This window comes from Nomascus leucogenys, chromosome 3 (assembly GCF_006542625.1).
Source record: "Nomascus leucogenys isolate Asia chromosome 3, Asia_NLE_v1, whole genome shotgun sequence".
NCBI lineage: Eukaryota > Metazoa > Chordata > Mammalia > Primates > Hylobatidae > Nomascus > Nomascus leucogenys.
In genome coordinates, this window is record NC_044383.1 from 11432312 (window position 1) to 11459898 (window position 27587).

The following is a 27587-nucleotide window of genomic DNA, read 5'->3' on the forward strand; positions in this document are numbered from 1 at the left end:
CGTATTTTTCTCTCCATCAATCATACGTCTAGTAGGCAAGGTGCTGTGTGGTTGTGAACGGTCAGAATTCTCTCCAGCACTCTATTCCCTGTATTTGCCCGACTCCCAACTTTCTCTTTTTTCCCTTTTCCATCCCAAGCTGAAAAGACTGCTTAAGAAACAGTCCCCTCAAGAACTTCAGTGACTGAGCCAACTCTGATAGATCATTCTGCATCAATAATTAATGGCTAACAAAAGTTACATGGGATATGCCCTCCATAGTTTACAACTCTATGAAGGGCTTTTAAAAACCAAACTCAGTGCTTCTCATATATGACTGCTAGGTGTGTAAGAATGAAGCTTCCCAGGCTGGGAACGGTGGATCACTCCTATAATCCCAGCACTTTGGGAGGCCGAGGCAGGTGGATCACCTGAGGTCAGGAGTTCAAGACAGCCTGGTCAACATGGTAAAACTCCATCTCTACTAAAAATACAAAAATTAGCTGGGCATGTTGGCAGGCACCTGTAGTCCCAGCTACTCAGGAGGCTGAGGCAGGAGAATCGCTTGAACTTGGGAGGTAGAGGTTGCTGTGAGCCAAGATCACGCCACTGCATTCCAGTGTGGGCAACAGAGCGATACTCCGTCTCAAAAAAAAAAAAAAAAAAAAGATGCCGGGTGCTGTGGCTCACGCCTGTAATCCCAGCACTTTGGGAGGCCGAGGCAGGCAGATCACAAGATCAGGAGATCCAGACCATCCTGGCTAACATGGTGAAACACCATTTCTACTAAAAAATACAAAAAAAAAATAGCCGGGCATGGTGGTGGGTGCCTGTAGTCCCAGTTATTTGGGAGGCTGAGGCAGGAGAATGGCGTGAACCCGGGAGGCGGAGTTTGCAGTGAGCTGAGATCGTGCCACTGCAGTCCAGCCCGGGTGACGGAGCGAGACCCTATCTCAAAAAAAAAAAGAATGAAGCTTCCTCTGTCTGAGGAATGTGGGAAGCACTAGGTAAAGTGTGGTTAAACAAGCTTTTCTACTGCAGGACTTCTCAGAGCCTTTAAGAAACCATTGTGCCTCATGAGTCAACAAGAAGATACATATACACTGTTTCCCAAATTTGTTTCTTGGAAACCCTCCTTTGCCTTTTTCTCAGTAGAGCTTTTAGTAGGATGATGGGCCACAGAACACACTGTGGAAAGCACAGCCCTACATCAAAAGAAGAATTGGTAAGGACATTGCAGATGCCCTCGAGAGGATGACATGGATAGTTTTCAAAACACACCGTTCACCTCTCACCTCTCCCAGGTAGGATCTGCTTGTCAACCAGGAAGATGTGAACTGCTCTTTTGTGTCTCAGAGCAAAAGCCAAATCAGGTCTCTGAACACACAGAGTTCTCAAACCTTCCCAAGGTAGGATGTCGCCTCCCCCTCTCCATGGTGAGACCCCCCGCTCCCCTTCCCGGGGCTGCATGCCACTCCCCAGGCCCTGTGTACAGACACTCTCTCAGTACCTGCCATGGCCTCTTGATTTATTTGTTTGTTTCCCACTAGGATCCCCCCTCCCAAGGTTAGAGTGAGCTCATCTCATGTGTGTGTATGTATGTATGTGTATGTGTATATATATATATATGTGTGTGTGTGTGTATATATATATATATGTATGTTTTGTTATTTTTTTTTGAGATAGAATCTGTCACCCAGGCTGGAGTGCAATGGTGTGATCTTGGCTCACTGCAAGCTCCGCCTCCTGGGTTCAGGCAATTCTCCTGCCTCAGCCTCCCTAGCAGCTGGGACTACAGGCCCACGCCACCACGCCTGGCTCATTTTTTTGTATTTTTAGTAGAGTCAGGGTTTCACCATGTTGGCCAGGATGGTCTCCATCTCCTGACCTCATGATCCGCCCTCCTTGGCCTCCCAAAGTGCTGGGATTACGCGTGAGCCGCCGCACCCGGCCCTCATTTATATTTTGATGTCTTAGTCTAGCACTGGGTCTGCGCTCTGTTGAATGAGTGACTGAATGATGGCATACAGAAATAAGTGAAGAAATACATTTTTTAAAACTGACAGTTGTATTGGCATGATAACTGCTCACATAGGTTGACACCTGCACTGTGGGAGGCATCACCCATTCCAGAGACTTTGGAAAAGGAATTTATATTCTAAGTGACCCATGCAGAAGAAAGAATTCTCATGTTAATAGGAGAGAAAAACTGCCATGTCTTAACAGTGATAACATAGTAATTCACAGAGAAAGACACCTCCTCAGAAACTTCTTTGCAACCCTAGCACAGTGTCCACTCCACACACTTGGTCCTAACTTGTCCAAATAACCCTCCCCATACAGAAGCCTGGGAGCCCACTGACCTTGGCAGGACAGCCAGACTTGGCTTTGTATTTGTAACCCGGTTTTATCTTCGCTGTGCTCATTCTTCAATAGGAAACAAACAAACAAAAAAAAAAAACAAGTACATGATGCTTGAGCAATCCAGGCAATAGATGACTGAAAAATATATGTAGGTTCTAAAGAGTTATTGGGGAGCTGGGCATGGTGGCTCACGTCTATAATCCCAGCACTTTGGGAGGCCAAGGCGAGCAGATCACAAGGTCAGGAGATCAAGACTATCCTGGTTAACTAAAATACAAAAATTAGCCGGGAGTAGTGGCGGGCGCCTGTAGTCCCAGCTACTGGGGAGGTTGAGGCAGGAGAATGGTATGAACCCGAGAGGCGGAGCTTGCGGTGAGCCGAGATCATGCCACTGCACTCCAACCTGGGCGACAGAGTGAGACTCCATCTCAAAAAAAAAAAAAAAAAAAAAGTTATCGGGGAGATCAACATTTGTATGGGGATGTGGATTAAACCCCAAAGTATCCTACACAAATCATATTAACTTTTTTTTTTTTTTTTGAGATGGAGTCTCACTCTGTTGCCCAGGCTGGAGCGCAGTGGCATGATCTCGGCTTACTGCAACCTCCACCTCCTGGGTTCAAGCATTTCTCGTGCCTCAGCCTCCTGAGTAGCTGGGATTACATGTACCCGTCACCACGCCCAGATCTTTTTTTTTTTTTTTTTTTTTTTTGTATTTTTAGTAGAGACAAGGTTTTCCCATGTTGGCCAGCCTGGTCTCGAACTCTTGACCTCAGATGATCCACCTGCCTCGGCCTCCCAAAGTGCTGGGATTACAGGAGTGAGCCACTGCACCTGGACTCATATGAGCTTCTATATGACTTCAAGGTCAGGTGCCATTCCATTCCTGAGAATCCATTATCCAGCATAGTGTGGGGATGGGGACAGGCAACTGAATTTCAAAGAAAATTCAAAAACTATCGTTTAACCAATTTTTTCAGCAACCCTCTCCTGGGGTCCTAAAAGTCAGCAGAATGACCCCATTTTGTGATTCCCAGACTGGCTGCTGGAAGGGGCTACTGCTGGGTTGTTGCACACCAGTACTCCCCATAGCCAGAATGAACTTGGCTTTCACATCTGCCTGTTGTCCTTCAAATGTGTCTAGATAAAGTCATGCCAATAACATTCTGATGTAATTATTTCTGATCATTCAGACTTTTCTTAATGATCAAATACCAAAAATAAAACTACTACCCTATTAGAGAAAATACCTGTTTTTAATCACAACAAAGATCTTTAAAACTTGAATAAGCCCAAATCATGGGATTTGGTGCAATATTTACCTAAGTATAAACATTTTCTTAATTTTAAGTTAAGCCCTTGCTAGTCCTTCATGGAAAAATGCAAATGAGAGTCTTGCTTGTATAGCTAGATTCTGGTGGTGTTTTTATGTTATTTTGACACCATGAGGATATTTTGAACAACAAAGTGTGGTAAACCTATTTTTGTTATATCCCTTTTTTTTTTTTTTTTTTTCCAGACAGGGTCTTCCCCTGCTGCCCAGGCTGGAGTACAGAGGTGCAATCTCAGCTCATTGCAACCTCTGCCTCCAGGCTCAAGTGATTCTCCCACCTCAGCCTCCTGAGTAGCTGGGGCTACAGGCATGCACTACCACACCTGGCTAATTTCCCTTTTTTTTTTTTTTTTTGAGACGGAATTTTGCTCTTCTTGCCCAGGCTGGAGTGCAATGGTGAGATCTCAGCTCACTGCAACCTCCGCCTCCCGGGTTCAAGTGATTCTCCTGCCTCAACCTCCCAAGTAGCTAGGATTACAGGCATGTGCCAACACACCCAGCTAATTTTGTATTTTTAGTAGAAATGGGGTTTCTCCATGTTGGTCAGGCTGGTCTCCAACTCCCGACCTCAGGTGATCTGCCCGCCTTGGCCTCCAAAATGCTGGGATTATAGGTGTCAGCCACCGTGTCTGGCCCACACCTAGCTAATTTTCTTATGCTTTGTAGAGACAGGATTTTGCCATGTTTCCCAGGCTGGTCTCAAACTCCTGAGCTCAAGCAATCAGCCCACCTCAGCCTCCCAAACTGCTAGGATTATAGGCATGAACCACCATGCCCAGTCTATATCCCTTCTTGATAAGACTCCTAGCATTAATTAAAATCATTTTCCTGCCACAGTAAACATTGTACAAAACAGGGAACATAGTGGAAACGTCTCTTGATCACTGCAAATCTTCCAGAGCATTTGGGGCATTCTCTGACCCATAAGATGTTAACGGTGTTGCCTGTCTCAGACTGAGCTCTTATGTCCTGAGCTCAAAAATGTGATGAAGGCTTTCTTTTTAGAATAAATCCTGATTGCCAGTCTATTTTGTTGAGATCGTCTCTCTGTAATCCCATTAATCTAAATGAGGAAAAAAAGTGGATGAGTCAACATTACTGGGCGCCAAGCTGGCTCAATGTCAAAGACATAAAGATCATCCAGCTTCCTTCCCAGCACCAACACAGCTGCAGTGACAAGTTTGGGAAGATTAACCACTGTCAAAGTTGGCATTTGAGGTCACAGCAAGACACAGGGGAGATTGCAAGTATCGGTGATACAAGGAGCTCTTGAAGGGAGAAGAGAAACAACTTTGCCTATGGCACCTTCTCTCTTATTCTTTTTTTCTAGAAGGGTCTCTCCACCTCTTCCAAAATAAATGCCAGGTGTTTTGCTGCATTCCCATTTAAAACCCAAGAAAGGAACTTGATATGGTGGCTTTTCAATGTTTTCAGAGAGCCTAGGTTGGAAAATGTCATATGAGGAATTATTAACTACAAGAAGGGTTGGGCTAATGGAGGATTAGCTACTAAGGAAGACAGAGGAAAGGAGGAGCAGGAATCCTGGAGATAGAAGAAAACAATGGGGGCCAGGCGCGGTGGCTCAAACCTGTAATCCCAGCGCTTTAGGAGGCCAAGGCAGGCGGATCATGAGGTCAGGAGATCAAGACCATCCTGGCTAACACGGTGAAACCCCGTCTCTATTAAAAAATATAAAAAATTTGCCGGGCGTGGTGGTGGATGCCTGTAGTCCCAGCTACTGGGGAGGCTGAGGCAGGAGAATGGTGTGAATCCGGGAGGCGGAGATTGTAGTGAGCCGAGATCGCGCCACTGCACTCCAGCCTGGGCGACAGAGCGAGACTCCATCTCAAAAAAAAAAAAAAAAAACGAGGTGAGATAAGCCTTGCTGTTGCCTGCACTGAAGGTCTGGAGAAAGCGGCACAGAGAGGGGGGTTCCAGGTGGAGCCCAACAGTCTCCCTGACTTGAGATGAAGCTGCATATCTGGGGAGACCAAGGCAGCTGCAGTTCCCAGGGTAGAATACTAGAGAGGACAGGACTGAACAGAGAGAACCCCAGAGATGGGCGAAGTACTGATCAGCATGTGCAGGTGTGGAAACCCCCTAAGGTAAGGTACAGAACACCTGAAAGGTTGGGCCGGCGCGATGCCTCATGCCTGTAATCCCAGCACTTTGGGAGGCCGAGGTGGGCGGATCATGAGGTCAGGAGTTTGAGACCAGCCTAGCCAATATGGTGAAACCTCGTCTCTACTAAAAATACAAAAATTAGCCGGGCGTGGTGGCACGCGTCTGTAGTCCTAGCTACTCAGGAGGCTGAGACAGGAGAATCACTTGAACCCGGGAAGCAGAGGTTGCAGTGAGCCGAGATCGCACCACTGCACTCCAGCCTGGGCGACACAGTGAGACTCCATCTCAAAAAAAAAGGGGGGTTCGGAGGAGCAATCCTCACAGCTGACACAGAGCTGGGAATAGTTCCTGTTCCCACCAGCCAGAGTGGAGTACCTCATCACTCATAAGGCATCTGTTGAGCACTAAGGCAGGTTTTGCCTCAGGAGTGGGGAAGATTAATTCTCATCTAAACACTACTCTCGTTCCATCTAATGAAGCGAGATGCAAAGGATTAAGTTGTTCCAAATAACTTAACTGCATCCCAGAGCAAAGTTCAATAATATTTATAGGAATACGAAAATATCCAGAACCCAAAAAGCTTAGAGTCCACAGTGTCTAGCCTGCGAGCAGGGAAATGTGACCCATAACGAAAAAAAAACCACATAATTTGTCTTGAACCCAGAAATTACACAGATGACAAAATTACCACAAAAAGACTTTTTTTCAAGAATTATAACTGTATTCCATATGTTCAGGAGGCTAGAGGGAAGACCGAGTATGTCAAGCACAGAGGGAAGATGTAAAAAAGACCCAAATCAAACTTCTAGAGATGAAAACTGCGATGTCTAAAATACAAAAACCACTGGGTGAAATTAATGACAGGTTAGCCACTGCAGAGAAAAAGATTAGTGAACTTCAAGATATAGCAATAAAAATGTTCTAAAATGAAACAGAATTAAGACTGAAAGAAATAAGAACAACAACAAAAAAGCATCAGTGAGCTGTGAGACAAATTCAAGTAACGAAATATATGTATAGAGTCCCCACAGGAGGAGAGGAGATACAAAATATTTGAAGAACTGATGACTGAAAAATCTCCAAATATGATGTAAACTATTAACCAACATATCCAAGAATCTCAACTAATGCCAAGCATAAGAAACAGCGAGGGCTGGTGTTCAGGGCAGCGGCTCACGCCTATAATCTCAGCACTTCGGGAGGCCAAGGCAGGTGGATCACTTGAGGTCAGGAGTTCGAGACCAGCCTGGCCAACATGATGAAACCCCATTTCTACTAAAAATACAAAAATTAGCTGGGTGTGGTGGCATACGCCTATAATCCCAGCTACTTGGGAGGCTGAGGCAGGAGAATTGCTTGAACCTGGGAAGCAGAGGTTGCAGTGAGCCAAGATCAGGCCACTGCACTCCAGCCTGGGCGACAAAGTAAGGCTGTGTCTAAAAAAAAAAAAACAGAAACAGTGAAAAACCTACACCAAGGCATATCATGACCAAACTGCTTCAAACCAGTGAAAAAGTGAAAAATATTAAAGGTAAGAATTTTGTTGGAAATAATGAAAGCCAGAATACAGAAACAATATCTTTAAAGTGTTGAAAGAAAAAAACTGCCTACCTAGAACTCTTTGCCCAGACAAAATATTTTTCTAAACCAGGTGAAATAAAGATTTTTCCAGACATACAAAAGCTAAAAGAATAACCCCTAGCAGACTTACATTTCAGGAAATGTTAAAGGAAGACCTTCAAGCAGAAAGAAAAGAATACAAAATGGTAATCAGGATCTACACAACAGAATAAAGAACACCCAGAAAATGGTAACTATGCAAGTAAATACAGTCTCTTTTTCCTTATTACTTAAATCTCTTTTAAAAGATAATTGGCTGATTAAAGCACAAATAATATGTATTATGGGATGTGTAGCTTATGTAGAAAGACAAAATAGAACAAAGTGAAACAGAAGAAATGGAAGCATATTGTTGTAAGCCTCTTCTAATATATGTAAAATGATATAATCATTGTGAAAGTAAATAGTGAGATATTAAAGATGTACATTATACTTCTTAAAGCAACCACTAAAATAACACAAATAGTTGTAGCTAATAAAATAATCCAAAAGAAGGCAAAAAAGGAGGAAAAATGGAACAAGACTATAGATCTAAACCAACCATATTAATAATCACAATAAATGTGAATGTTATAAACACTCCAGTTAAAAGGTACAGATTTTCAGGCTGGGCACGGTGGCTTATGCCTGTAATCCCAACACTTTGGGAGGCCGAGGCAGGCAGATCACTTGAGGTCAGGAGTTTGAGACCAGTCTGGCCAACATGGTGAAACCCCATCTCTACTAAAAATACAAAAATTAGGCTGGGCGCGGTGACTCACGCCTCTAATCCCAGCACTTTGGGAGGCCAAGGCGGGAGGATCACAAAGTTAGGGGTTCGAGACCACCCTGACGAACATGGCAAAACCCCTTCTCTACTAAAAATACAAAAATTAGCTGGGTGTGGTGGTGCACGCCTGTAATCCCAGCTACTCAGGAGGCTGAAGCAGGAGAATCACTTGCACCTGTGAGGCGGAGGTTGCAGTAAGCTGAGATTGTGCCACTATACTCCAGCCTGGGCGACAGAGTGAGTGAGACTCTGTCTCAAAAAAAAAAAAAAAAAAATTAGCTGGGCATGGTGGCGAGCGCCTGTAGTCCCAGCTACTCAGGGGGCTGAGGCAGGAGAATCGCTTGAACCTGGGAGGTGGAGGCTGCAGTGAGCCAAGATCACACCATTGCACTGGTGAGATAGAGCAGCCTGGGTGATAGAGTGAGACCCTGTCTCAAAAAAAAAAAAAAAAAGTATAGATTTTCAGAGTGCATTAATAAAACAAGATCCAACTCTATGCTGCCTACAATATAGGTACTTAAATTTTTTTAAAGCACAAATAGGCTAAAAGAATGGAAGAAGGGGAAGATGTACTATGCAAACACTAATCAGGCTGTTGTGTCTACATTATTTAAGACAAAATAGATTTTTCAGCAAAAAATATTACAGGCATAGAGAAGATAATGTTATAATGATAAAGGATTCAATTTATCCATATAAATTCTAAAATTTTATATATTCTAAAATAAAGATTAAAAATTCTAAAAATTTTTATGTAATAACAGAGCTTCAAAACACAAGAAGCAAAAACTGGTAGAACTGAAAGGAGTAATGGACAAATCCATAATTATAGCCTGGTATTTCCAAACCCATCTCTCAATAATTGAACAAGTGGATAGAAAATCAGTGTGGATACAGATGACGTGAACAACACTATAACCAACTTGACTTAATTAACACTTTTTCAACACCATCCAATAATAGCAAAATAACATTTTTTTCAAGTACAGATGGAACATGTACAAGGGAGACCATATTCTGTGCATAAATTTGAGATGCTTCAAATTATACAAAGTATCTTATCTGGCTACAATGAAATTAAATTAGAAATCAGTAACAGAAAGATATCTGGAAAATCCCCAACTATTTGGAAACAATAACACATTTCTGAATAGTCCATGAGTAAAAGAAGAAAGAAGGAAATTGTAAAGTATTTGAACAGAATGAAAATGAAAACAGAAATATCAAAATTTGTGGGATGTAGTTAAAACAGGTCTCAGAGTGACATTTATAGCACTAAAATGCCTATATTTTAATAAGGTCTCAAATCAATGATGCGAGCTTCTCACCTAAGAAACTACAGAGACACTGGTCAAACAACGTGATTATACCTAATACAACTGAACTGTACACTCAGAAACGGTTAGGATGGTACATTTTGTGTTCTACCCTTTTACCACAATAAAAAATAATTTTAAAAATCAACAAGTATCCATGTATAAAATAAGCCAGGCAGCAAAGCCTACATACTATTTGCTTCCATTTATATAGAGTTCAAGAACTGTCAAAAGCAGTCAATGGTGATAGAAGGCAGAATAGTTGTTACTCTTGGGTAGGGGTATTGACTGGGAAGGAACAAGAGAGAACAATCTGGTATGATGAAAATGACCTAGATCTATACAGGACTATAAGCATTCATCAAGCTCTCAAATTTAGACAACTCACAGTATGTATCTGATACCAATAAAAAAGGAATTAGAACGAAACTATAGAGACACTAAAAAGAGAGTGATTCCCAAGAATGTGGGAGGATGGAGGGAGGGGAATGGGTGGAGCCTAAGGGGTTTTTAAGGCAGTGAAACTAATATCATAATGACGGATACATGACCTTATGCATTTGTCAAATCCATCAGAATGTACAACACAAACTGAACTTTAATGTAAACGACAGTAAGTCCTCAATGTTGTCCAGTGGTTCTTGGAAACTGCAACTTTGAGCAAATAGATACAGAGTAGGCTCTCCAATAATGTGGTTTGTTCAATATAGTTTCAGTATAATGATGAGAAAAAAACTGGTCTCATTATACATCATTTCACTTAAAATTGCAGTTTCTAAGAACCTATTAATGACACTGAGGGAGAACTTACTGTATAGACTTCAGTTAATAATAATGTATCAATATTGGCCCATTAGTTGAAACAAATATACCACATTAATGTGAGGTGTTAATAATAGTGGAAAGTGTATAGAGGAGGGAAAGGTGCATGGGAACTCTTTTGTACTAGCTACACAATTTTTCGGTAACCTAAAACTGTTCTGAAAATAGCCTATTATTTTTAAAGTGCATATACATATATATAAATTATATACACACACATACACACACACACACACACTTTTTGTTGTTGTTTGAGACACAGTCTCGCTCTGTCACCCAAGCTGGAGTGCAGTGGCATGATCTGGGCTCACTCCAACCTCTGCCTCCCGGGTTCAAGCGATGCTCCTGCCTCAGCCTCCCAAGTAGCTGGGACCACAGGCATACACCACTACGGCCTGGCTAATTTTTGTATTTTTAGTAGAGACGGGGTTTCACCATGTTGGCCAGGCTGGTCTCAAACTCCTGACCTCAAGTGATCCACCTGCCTCAGCCTCCTAAAGTGCTGGGGTTACAAGAGTGAGCCACCACGTCTGGCCACACACACACATTTCTTTAGGGGTGTGTGTGTGTGTGTGTGTGTGTATTATATAATATATATATAATATGTATAATATATATAATTTGCATATGTTTTTATAATATATATGCACACTTAATATACCACCTAACAAAATATAGCTATCTCACAATCAATAAAGAAAGGAACTAGAAAAAAAACAGAAGAGTGTGAGGAAAACACTAATATTTTGAAAGCCATTGTCTGCATATGGTAGGAGCACTGGTGATTTTTCCTCTCCCCTCTGCACTCTTTGCTGTGTTACAAGTTGCTACAACAAATGGGTATTATCTCCTAATGGAAAAATACTCCTCTTCCCCTGTTGTTTAAAGCCTCAAATGCTCTGTTGAAACCAGAGGAGCAGAAAACAGACACACACCTAATTCAGCACATGATCTTCCTTTTCAGCCAGTGTCAAAAGTCAGGAGCTCACTCCTCCTCTCCCTCCCACTTCTCCTCTCCGTGTTTACTTCCTGCCAAAGATAAATAATGAGTCAGAAGCAGGACAAAGAGGGGCGGAGGCTGCTCTCGGCTCTGCCTGACACACCCTGGCCGGGCAGGAGCCTGGGAATTGATCTCAGAGTCTTCCCCAGTTTGGAAGGAACAGAGCAGGCCGCCTGGGAAACACAGGGCTCGGTCCATAAGAGCTGGCCTGGGCCGATGCGCAAAACACAGCTCAGACCTTTCTGATTTTTCTTTTTTCTGCTAAGAACTGACCCTGTTAATAGGAAAATTAAATGTTAAGGATTGACCAAGGTTCACTTTCGAATTATGGAGACCAGAACACAAATACTTTCAGACATCTGTGAGAGTCAGTTACGAGTCTGGGTTTCACGTGGATCAAACCAGCCTGGATTCTAGTCCCCACCCTGCCACATTCTGTCTGTGTGACCTAGGACAAGTTCCTCAACCTCTCTGAGCCCTGATTTCCTCATATGGCCCCCTTGGGTCATCTACAGCCATCCACACAGAGCTACCGGGTGAGGTGATGTGTGTAGCCCTAGGCCCAATGCCCAGCCTGCAGCAGACCTATTCCACAAATGACAGTGAAAGGGCGGAGTAAGAAACATGCTGGCCTTCCATTTAAAGCCCATTTAGTTCATTTTTTCGAACCATCTTTCTAAACCCTTCCCCATAGCTGCTGCTATCCACACCAAAGATGTTTTTGTTCTAACTAGGAGTTTGTCTTCTGAAAAAGCCAAGAGGTTGAGCTTAATATTATGTTACACCTCCTATCTCCCAGATGTAAAGAAGCTCTGGGCCGGGCACGGTAGCTCATGCCTGTAATCCCAGTACTTTGGGAGGCTGAGGTGGGTGGATCACCTGAGGTCGGGAGTTTGAGACCAGCCTGACCAACATGGAGAAACCCTGTCTCTATTAAAAAAAAAAAAATACAAAATCAGCTGGACATGGTGGTGCATGCCTGTAATCCCAGCTACTCGGGAGGCTGAGGCAGAATCGCTTGAATCCGGGAGGCAGAGGTTGTGGTTAGCCAAGATCGTGCCATTGCACTCCAGACTGGGCAACAAGAGTGAAACTCCAGGCGCGGTGGCTCACGCCTGTAATCCTAGTACTTTGGGAGGCCAAGGTGGGCAGATCATGAGGTCAGGAGATCGAGACCACCCTGGCTAACACGGTGAAACCCCGTCTCTACCAAAAAATACAAAAAATTAGCCGGGCGTGGTGGTGGGCGCCTGTAGTCCCAGCTACTCGGGAGGCTGAGGCAGAGAATGGCGTGAACCCGGGGAGGCGGAGTTTGCAGTGAGCGGAGACGGTGCCACTGCACTCCAGCCTGGGTGACAGAGCGAGACTCTGTCTCAAAATAAATAAATAAATAAATAAATAAATAAATAAATAAATAAATAAAAAGAAGCTCTAAAATGTCCTAAAGTCTACGTGTCTAGTCCTTCTTAAATTCTGTTTCCTGTGGATCTACAATAGGGACAACTGTTCTCTGCCTGGGACTGTCTTTTCCCCATAATCCTCTACTTCTACTCAGTTTTGAAGACCTGGGCCCAAGAAACCTCCCCTGGAGGCCTCTCCTGGTTCTCCCCACCCACCCCTGTGCTCCTGGAGACCCCACCTAGGGCATTTAGCTTGTTCTAGAATTATTCATTTGCGTGCCTTTCTCTAGACTGGACTGGACATCTTGCTCATCTTTGTACCTCTGGTCCAGCCCAGAGCTTGACCTGTAGTGAGTAGTGGGCCCGTGTTGATTAAATGGACTAAGACACCGACCCCCTAAAAAGGCTGGCATGCTAAGGAGCTGGGCATGGAGCAGGAAATGAGCTGTCCCTGAAGCAGAAAGGAGAACTCTGCTTTCCTCTCCAAGATGCCAAGCCCTCCTGGGATTCCCCCAGCACAAGCCCGGGTCTGTGATGGTCGGCACTTTGTCCTGACAGCTTCACCTGGCACCCGTAGGATTTCTCCTGGAGCCCAGGTCTGTGGCCGTGGAACTCGGCAGACACATCTGACCTTAGTGCTTTTCACATCTCAGCATATGGTCCCACCTGCCCAGTTGCTCAAGCCATAGCTTCAGGAATCTTCCTCGATTCTTTTCTCCCTCCCTTTTTTTTTTTTTTTTTTTTTGAGACGGAGTGCAGTGGCATGATGTCGACTCACTGCAAGCTCCACCTCCCGGGTTCATGCCATTCTCCTGCCTCAGCCTCCCGAGTAGCTGGGACTACAGGCACCCGCCACCACGCCCGGCTAATTTTTTTTTGCATTTTTAGTAGAGACAGGGTTTCATCATGTTAGCCAGGATGGTCTTGATCTCCTGACCTTGTGATCCACCCACCTTGGCCTCCCAAAGTGCTGGGATTACAGGCGTGAGCCACCGTGCCCGGCCCTTTTTTTTTTTTTGAGATGGAGTTTCTGTTGCCCAGGCTGGAGTGCAGTGACATGATCTTGGCTTACTGCAACCTCCACCTCCAGGGTTCAAATGATTCTCCTGCTTCAGCCTCCCAAGTAGCTGGGATTACAGGCATGCGCCACCATGCCCGGCTAATTTCTGTATTTTTAGTAGAGATGGGGTTTCGCCATGTTGGCCATGCTGGTCTCAAACTCCTGACCTCAGGTGATCCTCCCACCTTGGCCTCCCAAAGTGCTGGGATTACAGGCATGAGCCACCGCACCTGGCCTCTTTTTCTCCTTCCTTCTAAAGCCAGTCTATCAGCAAGTCCTAGCATCTCTAGCTCCAATATATCCAAAATATGAAAAGCTGCTCACATTTTCTCCACCTTCACTGGTATCATCTCAGTCCATGCACTCTCAATGGGCCAAGATCATCCCTAGGTGGCGTGAAAATTGGTTCTTGAGAGGTGAAAAGAGCCTTAGATATTACAATAGTCTGTGGCCTCAAAGGCCATAGCAGAGAAACATATACAGCATTCCTGTGGTATTGAACTTCCTTGGAGAGGGAAGGGCAATGAGGAATAAATGTCTCTAAGTTCCTTGCAGGCAGCCAAGAGTGAGTGACAATAAAAACGAACTTGAGAAACCCTGCCCTGGTTCCAGGTACCACATCTTGCTTGGGGCTTTGCCTGGGGCTCTACCTGGACCCCTTCTTTGACCGCCTGGCCCCGGTCTTGCTTGCGTCCTCAGCACCAGGAAGAAATCCAAGTTCCTCACCGCGGCCTTCAGGGTCCAGGCTTGGCTGATCAGGCCCCTGCCCACCTCGCCATCTCTCACTGCCTCAGTGGTCACCCGTTCCTCTAAAGCATGGAATTCTTCCTCCTTAAGCCCCTTGCAAGGCCTGTCCCTCCACCTGGAATGCCTGGTCCCCTAGGTCTTCCATGTCTGCCTCCTTTTTGTCATTCCAGACTCAGTTCCTGTATCACCTCCTTCTCTGGCCATCTAATCCAGTGGTTCTCAAACCTTAGGAGTGCCAGAATCCCTGGGCTTGTTAAAACACACATCACTAGGCCCCACCCTAAATTTCTAGTTCAGTGAGTGGGGTCAAAGTTTTGCATTTCTAACAAATTCCCAGGTGATGCTGAGACCACCGGGCCAGAAACCCCACTTTGAGAATGGCATATCTAATCTAAAGTAGCCACTTTCCCTGTTACTCTCTAGCTTGACACCCTGCTGGGCACCTTTCAGAGCCTCCATACCACCCAAAAGTGTCTCTGTTCTATTTGTTTCCTTGCTCGATGTCTAACTCCTCAACTACAGTGTATTTATCCACCGGAGCAGAGCCCCCCATGGTGCGTGCTGTCAGCTGCATCCTCGCCACCTAGCACAGGAGCAGGCACAGAATGGGTGCCCAATAAATTTTTGCTGAAAAAAAAAAGAGGAGGGAACAGGAGAGGGGGCATGAGTCTGTATGCGAATTATCCAAAGCGCAAACAAAAGTTAGTTATCCTTATTGGCCTGGGGGTAAACCCTGGTCAGTGTCTCCCAAACTTGCTTTCTCATGAGAATCTCATGGGATTCTTATTACAAACACAGATTTAAGGGTCTCATCCCAAATCTACTGGCTCAGACTCTTCAAGGGGGGAGGGGTTGTTCAGGAAATGGGTACTTTAATTGATATCCCAGGCAATTCTGATAAAGTGGTCCTGGCAATAGCTCACCATTCCTTAAATTTCCCTGCTCAGAACAATCACCTGGAGTACTTATTAAAAACACAGATGGAGGCCAGGCATGGTGGCTCACGCCTGTAATCCCAGCACTTTGGGAGGCCAAGATGGGCGGATCACAAGGTCAGGAGTTTGAGACTAGCCTGACCAACATGGTGAAACCCTGTCTCTACTAAAAATACAAACAAACAAACAAACAAACAAAATTAGCCGGGCGTAGTGGCGGGCGCCTGTAATCCCAGCTACTCAGAAGGCTGAGGCAGAAGAATGGCTTGAACCCGGGAGGTGGAGGTTGCAGTGGCTGAGGTCACGCCACTGCACTCCATCATGGACACCAAGAATGAAACTGTGTTGAAATTGTGTCTCAAAAAAAAAAAAACCACAGATGGGGCTGGGCGCAGTGGTTCACGCATGGCCTAGCTCTCAGTTTAGATGTCCCAGTGTTAAATGTTGGATCTTTCTTTTGGGTTCTTGGTCCAGAACCATAGCAACTTCTTGTCAACTGAAGAATCATGAGGTTCATAAATTTGGGGAGGAAAGCTTATTTCTTATAAAGAGTTGCAGCTGGCCGGACACAGTGGCTCATGCCTGTAAATCCCAGCACTTTGGAAGGCTGAGGCAGGTTGATCACAAGGTCAAGAGATCGAGACCATTCTGGACAACATGGTGAAACCCCGTCTCTACTAAAAATACAAAAATTAGCTGGGCATGGTGCCGCATACCTGTAGTCCCAGCTACTTGGGAGGCTGAGGCAGGAGAATCGCTTAAACCCGGGAGGCAGAGGTTGCGGTGAGCCAAGATCGCGCCACTGCACTCCTGTCTGGTGACAGAGTGAGACTCTGTCTCTAAATAAATAAATAAATAATAAAGGGTTGCAGCCTGCAGGCTGGCCATCCATCCCGCAGGCTGGGAAGTGACAGAAGCGTTTCGCACTTTGCAGCAGAAGCCGGAAGCAGGCACTTGAGGTAGGGAAATTTGAGACTGGAATTTATGCAGAACAGGCTAAGTAGACACATTCAACAGATTAAAGGAGGAGCTATGAGTATTCATGAAGAGGGGCGTGCATGCATAGTAAGCAAACAGACATGTTACAACCCATGCTCACTTTGGGGTGGAGACAACATTTAAATGCATTAAAATTAGGCTTTATACATTAAAAGGTGACACAGAGGGTGCGAAGGCACTCAGGGTGCCGAACCACTCCATGGCAGGTGGTCTCTTATATGGAAGGAATGCTGGTCAGTTGTTGTGTCGAAACCACAAAAAGGAAGGGGATCTGACGGAAACCAGTGGTGGAGCAAGTCTTTCGAAAGGGCTGGTTTGCTTGTCTCTGTTGAACCCTTAGGAAAGAAAGTCTACCATCAGCTAGCAAGGGAGTGGGTATGGGAAGCTTGTCTGACCTCCATCCTGTCAGGGCTCCAAACTCAGTTTTTGTTTTATTTTTTTGAGACGGAGTTTCGCTCTTGTTGCCCAGGCTGGAATGCAATGGCTCGATCTTGGCTCACCCCAACCTCCACCTCCCGGGTTCAAGTGATTCTCCTGCCTCAGCCTCCCAAGTAGCTGGGATTACGGGTGCCCACCACCATGCCCAGCTAATTTTTTTTTTTTTTTTTTTTTTAGTAGAGACAGGGTTTCTCCATGTTGGTCAGGCTGGTCTCAAACTCCCGACCTCAGGTGATCTGCCCGCCTCGGCCTCCCAAAGTGCTGGAATTACAGGCGGGAGCCACGGTGCCCGGCCAAACTTAAGTTTTTAAGGCTTCTTTAGGGTCCCTTTGGCCAAGAGGGAGTCTGTTCAGCTGGATGGAGGGCTTAGGATTTTACTTTTATTTCTCATTCTGTGACTGCACCTCTTCTGCCCACACCCAGGCAGTCACCGGGGCCTGTGGGTTCTCCCTTGGGATTCCTTCCGGCCACCATTCCTCTACTACAAGAACATCCCCTAGTGCCCCTTCCAGCCGGCACCCTCCACCCCTCCAGTGCACCAGTCAGTGCCCCACCCTTATCTTTGGAACACTTTCCTAGCATGCATAAGCCCTTGTTTATTTTATTTTATTTTACTTTTTTATTTTATTTTATTTTTATTTTATTTTTGAGACAGAGTCTCACTCTTGTCGCCCAGCTGAAGTGCAGTGGCATGATCTCACCTCACTGCAACATCTGCCTCCTGGGTTCAAGGGATTCTCCTGCCTTAGCCTCTCCGGTAGCTGGGACTACAGATGCGCGCCACCATGCCAAGCTAAGTTTTGTATTTTTAGTAGAGATGGAGTTTCACCAGGTTGACCAGGCTGGTCTCAAACTCTTGACCTCACGTGATCCACCCGCCTTGGCCTCCCAAAGTCCTGGGATTATAGGCATGAGTCACTGTGCCCGGCCCAGCCCTTGTTTAAAAGCAAACAAAGCACAAAGCACTTCCCTAGCTTCCTGTTACCTTCAGGATAAAATCTCAACCCCTCACCTGACTGACAGATTCTCCTCAACATGGCGCCATTCCTCATACCTTGTTTTCAGTGAATGTCACCACCTCGGTCTGCACTCACTTCCTGCTCAGCCCTAGAGAAGTCCAGTTCAGGAATTCTGCCCCTGCCTGGAATGGCCTCTACAGCCTGCCCCTTTCACTCAAGCTCCCTCCACCCCTGCCAGGAGACCCTCCTTGTTCACTCCAGCTCTCAGAGAAGGCTTCTTCTGAGCCCCAACAGCACTGGGCTGAGGTGGTCACACAGCCGCGTGGCAGAATGCAGCAGTCTTCATTGTGTGGTCCCTGGACCAGCCGCACTAATACCTGGGAACCTGTTAGAAATGCTCCTTCCTGGCTGGGCGCAGTGGCTCACGCCTGTAATCCCAGCACTTCGGGAGGCCGAGGCGGGCAGATCACCTGAGGTCAGGAGTTCGACCTGGCCAACATGGTGAAACCCCGTCTCTACTAAAAATACAAAAATTAGCCGGGCATGGTGGCAGGCACCTGTAATCCCAGCTACTTGGGAGGCTGAGGCAGGAGAATCGCTAGAACCCGGGAGGCAGAGGTTGCAGTGAGCTGAGATCGCACCATTACACTCCAGCCTGGGCGACAAGAGTGAAACTCTGTCTCAAAGAAAGAAAAATAAAAAGAAATGACCCTTCACAGGCCTCACCACAGACGTGCTGCATCAGACTCTCCAGAGGTGAAGCCCAGAAATCTGTGTCTTAATCTGCCTTGCAGATGATCTTGGTGCCCACTCAAGTTTGAGAACCATCAGTTAACAGCTAAGACTCCAGGCTGTTGAGTTTCCACTCTCCTTCATTCAGTGACAAAGTGAGACAGGGTATGGACGGGACTTGGCCCCCACTAGGACTCTACTAGACCTTGTATACCCCATCCGGTGCCATCCCCGCTGACCAAGAGACCTTGAAGAAGCGAAGGTTAGCAGCATTCCACCATCACCTTACTCAAGGGAGTTAACCCTATTGCCCGCATGCACACAAGTCCAGCATGACCCATCTTCACCCATTGGCTCATTATAATACTAAAATTCCCACCCAGGTGGGGCTTATCTGCCATGTTTTGGGTTTTGTTTCGTTTTATAAACTTTTATTTTACGTTCAAGGGCACAAGTGCAGGTTTGTTACATAGGTGAACTCGTGTCATGGTGGTGTGTTGTACAGATTATTTCATCACCCAGGTATTACGCCTAGTACCCATTAGTTATCATTCCTGATCCTGTCCCTCCTCCCAGCTTCCTCCCTCCAATAGGCCCCAGTATGTGTTGTTCTCCTCTATGTGTCCATGTGTTCTTATCAGTTAGCTCCCACTTGTAAGTGAGAACATGCAGTGTTTGCTTTTCTGTTCCTGTGTTAGTTTACCAAGGATAATGACCTTCAGCTCCATCCATGTCCCTGCAAAGGACGTGATCTCATTCCTTTTTTATGGCCGCATATCTGCCATTTTTTGATCATGCAATACATGGCCTAACACGTTTTTCACTGTGCCTGTGCACTCCGTGCTCTACCCCACACATGTAACGACGCTCCCATACCTCATGCTTGTTCACGTCACCCTTCTTCACTTTTTTTTTTTTTGGAGACGGAGTCTTGCTCTGTCACCCAGGCTGGAGTGCAGTGGTGCAATCTCAACTCACTGCAACCTCCACCTCCTGGGTTCAAGCAATTCTCCTGCCTCACCCTCCGGAGTAACTGGGACTACAGATGCATGCTGCCACACCCAGCTAATTTTTTGCATTTTAGTAGAGATGAGGTTTCACTGTGTTGCCCAGGCTGGTCCCGAACTCCTGAGCTCAGGCAATCCACCCACATCGGCTTCCCAAAGTGCTGGGATTACAGACAGGAGCCACTATGCCCGGCCCACCCTTCTTAAAACATCAAAAAGACCTGTCCTCGGGGAGCCAGCCGGAGAACTCTGCTCCAGTGCTATCTCCCTTGTGGTCAAACATAGGCCCTTCACAAAGCCTTGTTTGGGAGATCTGTTTGGTCTTGTGTCAATTACCATTGCCTGGGAGCCTAAGCACTGTGGTCAGAAACCAAAGGCGCTGGGAATTCAACTAGGAATCACTCAAGGTCACTCCCTGCCTGATTCTCACTCCCTGAGAAAAGCCAATCATCTCGAAACACTGCCCTTGACCTTTTTCAGAAGAAGGAGCACAGGAAATGGAAGCACAGGAAATGGGCAATGACCAACAATTTTTGACCTACCTCAATGGTAATTTCCTCTGGTACAACCTAATATTAATAGCTCCATTATCTGGCAAAAGGTTGTATGATAAAATCGGTTGTGTCTTAAGGATCCAAAAGGAAAAAGCTGCTCAGTCCCTGGTTGATGATATCCAAGGAGGGCAGACCAGGGACCAGTCCAGACTGGGAATCAGCTGTACTGCTACATCGGCTGTACTGGCATGGACACTGCTGAGCAGAAAGGTTAAGCTTCACCCTAGGGGGCTGGGATCATTCTCCCTCAAGAATCCAGGGGCCTGTGCAGGGATGGTCATCAGGGAGGCAACTCCCAGACTCTGGATGATTGAACTATGCTGGGCTAAGTTACAACAGCGCCACCACGTGGCAACCGGAAAAGCAAGACAGTTGAACTGATGGGACCCCACTCTTCCTATTGAAGAATTTACCTGCTTTGGGGATGAGTAAACCCCATGGTCTAGCATAACTCAGAGTGAGGGAAGAGCCTCAAGGAGAAACAGTGGACTTTCTACCTCTAAGGTAGATTACATCATGCTCCAAGCCCCAGTTTCCTCATCTGTAGAGTGGAGATAATGCCTGGGCAGAGGGACCATCTTTGGGAATATTCACATAGGCATTCTCCCTATATTCTTCCCTCGCTCCATGCCCAGCAGGTGGCCACTGCAGGCCCTTCTGTGTTTTCTGCCTCGGGATCTTCTCCAAGTACAAAACAGAAAGAGTTGCAGGTCAGTGTGTCTTCCTACCTTTTGTAAAAACTTACATCCTTTGAAGAGAAAATGCTGGTTGTCCAATGAGGCCAAGGGACAGATGCCCCAAGGCCAGTGCGCCTGAGAGTGGAGAGAAAGGGCCCTGAACAGTGGGGAACCTCTGAGAGTCCCTCTCTACTTCCAGACCGTGTCCTCCGGTTCAGAGGGGAATGAGCAGGGAGGTCATGGGCTCCCAAAGCCTCGCCAAAGATTTCCTCCTGCCTACAGTTGTGGAGAAGCAGCACAGTCCCTCAGCCTGAGGGGCAGTGCGGTCACTGGCAACACAGGGAAGGTGCTGGGGTTGGGGAGGGAATGGATGATGGTCTCAATGCACCAGGCTCTGGAGAGAGAAGTCCCAAGGATGGCTGCCCTGGGTGATATGGTTTGGCTGTGTCCCCACCCAAATCTCATCTTGAATTCCCACGTGTTGCGTGAGGGACCTGGAGGGGGGTGATTGAATCATGGGGGCTGGTCTTTCCTGTGCTGTTCTCATGATAGTGAGTGGGTCTCACGAGATCTGATGGTTTTAAAAATGGGAGTTTCCCTGCACAAGCTCTCTTCTCTTTACCTGCTATCTCTTTACTTGCTATCCACATAAGATGTGACTTGCTCCTCCTTGCCTTCCACCATGATTGTGAGGCTTCCCCAGCCACGTGGAACTGTGAGTTCTTCATTAAGCCTCTTTTCTTTGTAAATTGCCCAGTCTTGGGTCTATCTTTATCAGCAGTGTGAAAATGGACTAATACACCTGGCATACCCACCAGCCTGGCAGAGTAAGGACTCAGGATCAGAACCGAATAGGTTTAAAAAAAAATGCAATGATCTATTGCACACACAGAGCATTTGGCATAGTGTCTGGCACCCATATGTGAAATGAACGATAAATGCTCTTTATCCTTGTTGGTGGTGCCAAGGACGGGTGACTCACTGAAACCGCACCCAGGAGCCCTGCTCAGTCAGGAGCGACGGACTCACTGTCAGTCCTTGCAGAGTAGGAGGGCCTGTTCCTTCTCGATAGATGATTTCTGAGTTAGTACAGGGCCCTGCACTATAGACACACACACATTTGTGGAGAAGAATCATGTTTTTAATTGCAAACAGGAAGCTGCTTTTTTGAGTGTGTTCTTGGAAGGCACCTCTTTTTTTTTTTTTTTTTTTTTGAGACGTAGTCTCACTCTGTCACCCAGGCTAGGGTGCAGTGGTGAGATCTCGGCTCACTGCAACCTCCACCTCCCGAGTTCAAGCGATTCTCCTGCCTCAGCCTCCTGGGTAGCTGGGACTATAGGCACACGTCAACACGTCTGGCTAATTTTAGTATTCTTAGTGGAGACGGGGTTTCACCATGTTGGCCAGGGTGGTCTGGATCTCCTGACCTCGTGATCCACCCACCTCAGCCTCCAAAAGTGCTGGGATTACGGGCACCTCTTTTATGCTCAATTTGCATGCCAACAAGAGGCAATTCTTCAAGGGAAAAATAATAATTGACTAAAGCTGGGGAACAAGCAACAAAAGACATTTGAACTGCTGCTACTCTTCAGTCCAGCTGTGACACAGGCCTCGAGCAAGTCCCAGGCCTCAGGAGATCCCAGGACCTCACCAAGAGGGAAAGAGAAGAGCTGGACCCTGGGCCTCAGCCAGAGTGGCTTCCCTTGTGTGGGATTCCAGAAAAGACAAATCCATTCACTAGTTTCATAGTCATCCAGAGCCAAGTCAGAGGTCTCATTAGAACCAAAGGCTAAAACCTTTGTTCTGTGACCCTGATGAAAAGTTCATGGAAATGGAACAGCCACGGGGGTCTGGGGAGGTAGAGGAAGCACCATCTTCAGCAGAGAATAGAGATCAAAGGTGCTGTTTGAGGCATCATTCTGATTCCCTCAGCAAAAAACACTCTGCCCATCTGATTGCCATTTCCCTAAAGAAATCCAAAGCTCCTGCCAAGATGCCCCAAGTACTTCCTCTGGAAAGCCACATAGCCCAAGCCACCCACTTCCATGCTCCAGGCATGAAAATTCCTGCCACCAGGGGTTGCTCTGACTTACCCAAAGCAAAGAAAAAAAAAAAAAAGTCACTTTGAGTCTCAAGGTTTTGCAAAGCTATGAAGTAGCATGTGAGTCAAAGTTGCATTGTCTATGACGGGGGCCTATCATTCAATTTTGCATTTTTGTTCCATACAGTTCCTGCTCATTTGCTTCCCTTAAGGCTTGTCATGATACATTCCTGGGAGCTGGGCTCCAATTGTTGAGGGTTTTTCTGACCAAATCCATGGCCTGTTTGTGAGTTGAACCCACAAGCAGTTATTAAGTGCCCCCAGGGTGCCTGGCCTGTGTCCACGCTGGACACCAGGTGCTCAAGCCTGCTGGACTACTGCTTGCATCCCCTAAAACTATGAGTGTGGGGCCAACATGGGGAGAGGGCCAGGAGAGAGCCCCAGCAGGGAGCCCTAGGGCCTGGCTATGGCTCATAACAAGAGCCAGTGACCAGCCAGGCATGGTGGCTCACACCTATAATCCAGCACTTTGGGAAGCTGAGGCGGGTGGATCACCTAAGGTCAGGAGTTAGAGACCAGCCTGGCCAGTATGGTGAAATTCCATTTCTACTAAAAATACAAAAAATGGCTGGGCCTGGTGGCGGGAGCCTGTAATCCCAGCTATTCGGAAGGCAGAAGCAGGAGAATCGCTTGAACCCAGGAGGCAGAGGTTGCAGTGAGCCGAGACCATGCCACTGCACTCCAGCCTGGACGAGACTCTATCTCAAGAAAAAGGAAGTGATTGATGGGCCACCCCCGCACTGGCCACATCCCACTGCCACAATTGGTTTCTGGGATTCATCCACCAGCCTCCCTGGGACAAAGGGCTTGGGTGGCTTTGGTAACTGTGTTCTCAGTCCTCTGTTTCATGGTCCAGTGCCCGCAATGGCCACCACACTGAGATACAGACTCCACTTAGCCACGGATTAGACACTGATAAACCCCTGGGAACCCTTGATGTTTTCCATTTTAAGTTCTGACAATGAAGATACTCTGGAGTGTGGCTGGAATGGAGGTCTATAATTACTAATTTCATCTTTGGGCAGGCAATCAGGATGAATTTTTCAATCATGCAGGCCTAGCCAGTCACAGAGAGGTCTGTGAACCACTGCTTGGAACATCTCACCACTGAGGATGATATCATGTGTCTAAGGGTCCAGTTTCCAAAGCAAATGGGGCAAAGCTAATGCTGGAGCAGGCAATGAGCGGGGCAGGCCTTGCGCTGCATCAGTCCTCCAGAGCTGGCCTCCTACCTGGACGCATCTCTGTGGTCAGGGCTTTCGGGCATGTCCTGCTGCTTCCTTTTTATATTCTGACTGGTCCCGGGTGGCTGCACGGACCTTGGAGTCTGAGCTGATGAAGTCCTCTGAGCCAGGAGAAAGAGAAATTGGAAAGGAAATCAGATAGGAGTCTCTGAAAACACAAAAACATTTATCAACAGGGCACCCACCACAGCATTCAAGGTAAGGTCATTCACTTGCTCTGCCGTCCAACGAAGCACCTACTGTGTACGGCGCTGAGCTAGGCCTTGAGGATATATGGGAGCAAAGCAAAGGTGGCTGCTGTTGTCATCCAGTGGGAAAGAAACAAAATCAAACAAGCAGTTCCAACTGAATGCTTTAGTAGAAAAACCAAAACTGGGGACACCTACCACATTTTGGGGTCACTTGCTCCCTAGAAGTGGAGCCATTTAAACTAAGACTTGAAAGTGTCCAATTTGTTTGTGGCACTCCTGAGATGAAAACACATTTTCCTCCCTCCGCCACCGATGGCTTCACATACCAGAATTCAGCTGGAAACCTGGGGAAAAAAACTAACCGGAAAAAGAAAACCATGAACCCTTAGAAATCCGGACCCAACCGCTTGGGATCCTAACCACTCTGAGAGCTGGTCACCTTTTCTTTCACTCCAGGATAAGCTTGTCCGCCGGTTAGTTGATTTGTTGTTGTTATTTTTTATAAACCATATTCCTACAGACTAGTTGATTTTTAAAACCAGGATGCAAAAATATAAGGCTCAGTCAAAACTTTAAATCACAGGACAGAGATGAGATTTAAAATTAAAAAAAAACAAAACCTCATTTAAATGATGCTATTTTAGTATAATATAAAAATCAGAAGAAGGGGCCGGGCACGGTGGCTCACGCTTGTAATCCCAGCACTTTGGGAGGCCGAGGCGGGCGGATCACGAGGTCAGGAGATCGAGACCATGGTGAAACCCCGTCTCTACTAAAAATACAAAAAATTAGCCGGGCGTGGTGGCGGGCGCCTGTAGTCCCAGCTACTCGGAGAGGCTGAGGCAGGAGAATGGCGTGAACCCGGGAGGCGGAGCTTGCAGTGAGCCGAGATTGCGCCACTGCACTCCAGCCTGGGCGACAGAGCAAGACTCCGTCTCAAAAAAAAAAAAAAAAATCAGAAGAAGGGAAAGGGCTTTTGTAAGCCCCAAGCCGTATTTCCCAAAGCAGTGGTTGTCTTTCATTTTGTTTCCCCAGGGGTGACCCTGTGCCCCCACCCCAAACAACATGCACCCCTCGTTCTGGGATGGGGTCTGCTTTCTTTCAAGGACAGTTCCACCCATCCCCTCCATCCCTGAGGTTCTCATGGAAAATGCCAGTCATAGTGCCCCATGTCCCTGCCCACTGGAGTGTACATGAGACTCAGGTCAAGCCAGGACCTTCTACGGGACTCCCCGAAGAACCAGGGCAGTTCTGGTGAGGGGTTCTATAGAAGATGAGTTGGGGAGTCACCTGCAGCCTTGTTTCCAGCTGTGGTGGAAGAAGTCGCCACAGAAAGAGACGGCAGAGTTCGCAGGCAGAGAAAAGCCGAGATGCCAGGCAGAAGGAGCAGCCCTGCTGGGGCCAAGGCCTCATTCTGCCCTAGCCATCCGGGAGCTCTATGATGAGGCCGCATGCATTGCCCTTTTCACCTTAGCAGGTGGGTACAAGCTGAATTTCTGTCACTAGCAACTGAGAGTGCATTCCCCGGTCCACCTCTCATCCAGATGAGCTGCACCAGATCAGCTTGGAGGAAAACAAAGTATTCCCTGGTCAAACACCTTTGACAAGTGCTACATAATATAGGCCTCCTTTAGAAATTCACAATGCATGTTAGCATAGTAAAGATTGAGTTCTACAGCAGAATAACTTACTGAATTTTAACTCAGAGTTCACCTCTTGACCACAGGACTCTTTGTTTATGTGCCACAGTTTAATACCTTAGAGAACTCCCATTACATGGAACACACATTTGAAGATAGCACAAGACCTCATTTCTTTGTACCTTGCTTAAATCTAGCAGATGGTGCAAATCTATACGACAGACATTCCCTAGCCCATGGGCACCTTTGTGAAAATCAGAAGATGGCACTCTTCTGGGCCAAATGCATGGCCTGGGAGCAGACAATGCCATTGTGTGAATTAGAAACTGCCTCCCCAGCCGGGTGCGGTGGCTCATGCCTGCCATCCCAGCACTTTGGGAAGCCGAGGTGGGAAGACTGCTTGAGCCCAGGAGTTCAAGACCAGCCTGGGCAACATGGTGAAACCCATCTCTACAAAACGGAAACAGAAACAAATAGGGGAAAGGAAAAGAAAGGAAGAGGGACAGAGGGAGGGAGAGAGGGTAGGAGGGAAGGGAGGGAGAGAGGGTAGGAGGGAAGGGAGGGAGGGAGGAAGCAAGGAGGGAAGGAAGGGAGGGAGGGAGGGAGGGAGGGAGGAAGGAAGGAAAGGGAGGAGAAAACAAAAATAAGGCTCCATTCCTCCCCTCATGTTGCTCACAGTCTAGGGAGACAGACCCCAGTCCCATGGCTGTCGGGGTGTGAACACAGAGGGCACCCAAGGAGGCTAGTAGGTATGGCTCCTGCCTGGAGGTGAAGCAGACAGCCCCCAAGGTCCCCCGGAAAGGGAGGGTCCCCACTCATCAAACTCTACCAACCTCTAGCCTATGGATTTTGTAAATTAATCTTGGCGTTTCTGCAGGACATGTGAAAGCAAATCATCTGCCTAGTCTGCACCTGGAGACTTCTTGAGACCGTCAGACTTGTTGGATGGGCTGTAGTCCTTGACTTTCAGACACCAGCCCGAAGAGCGAGCTAGCTTTGGCTAGGGTTCCCCTACCTGGTGCATTTCTCTGAGTGGTTGGCTATCTGTGTTCACCCCATTGTGTCCAAAGGTAAAACATAAAAGATGCTTCATCTCTCAGGCACCCATACATTCTAGTGCTAACGTGAATACTACAATGCAAAAATTTTCCTTCATTTTAGCTGAAGGATAGAATGTGGGGGAAAATAAAACAACAACAGCAATAAACGCTCCTGTTATTGAGCACTTACTAATGCCAGGCACTGGGCCAGTATCTTTCCATGAACTATGCCACTGAATTTGCACAACTGTGTTAAGAGAAAGATGGATATTTGTGTCCCTGTTTTAGAGCTGAGGCTTTGAGAGGTTTAGTAACTGGGCCAAGACCACACAGCAGTGGAATCTAGACATAACCGATTATCTCTGATCCCAGAGCCAGGACAGGGCATCTCTGTTTGATCCTTTCCATGGGGCAGTGTTGAAGGGGGCAGAAAGAGCTGGGGATGATTCCTCACACAAGAGGGGGCTGCTGACCCGGGGTTGGCTTGACCTCCATGCTGGCTGAGCCATTCCCTTAATGAGTGCCCCTGCCCTGCC

The 27587-nt window shown here is 46.8% G+C and overlaps 1 protein-coding gene across 1 annotated transcript in view; it reads right to left on the bottom strand.

The window, feature by feature from the left end:
- The window catches only part of TACC2 (transforming acidic coiled-coil containing protein 2), a 262528-nt gene that overhangs the window by 177200 nt on the left and 57741 nt on the right, over positions 1-27587 (bottom strand). Inside the window, exon 3 of the mRNA XM_030806086.1 lies at positions 24169-24281. Coding sequence (XP_030661946.1) covers positions 24169-24281 — 113 coding nt within the window. The remainder of the gene's footprint in view (positions 1-24168; positions 24282-27587) is intronic.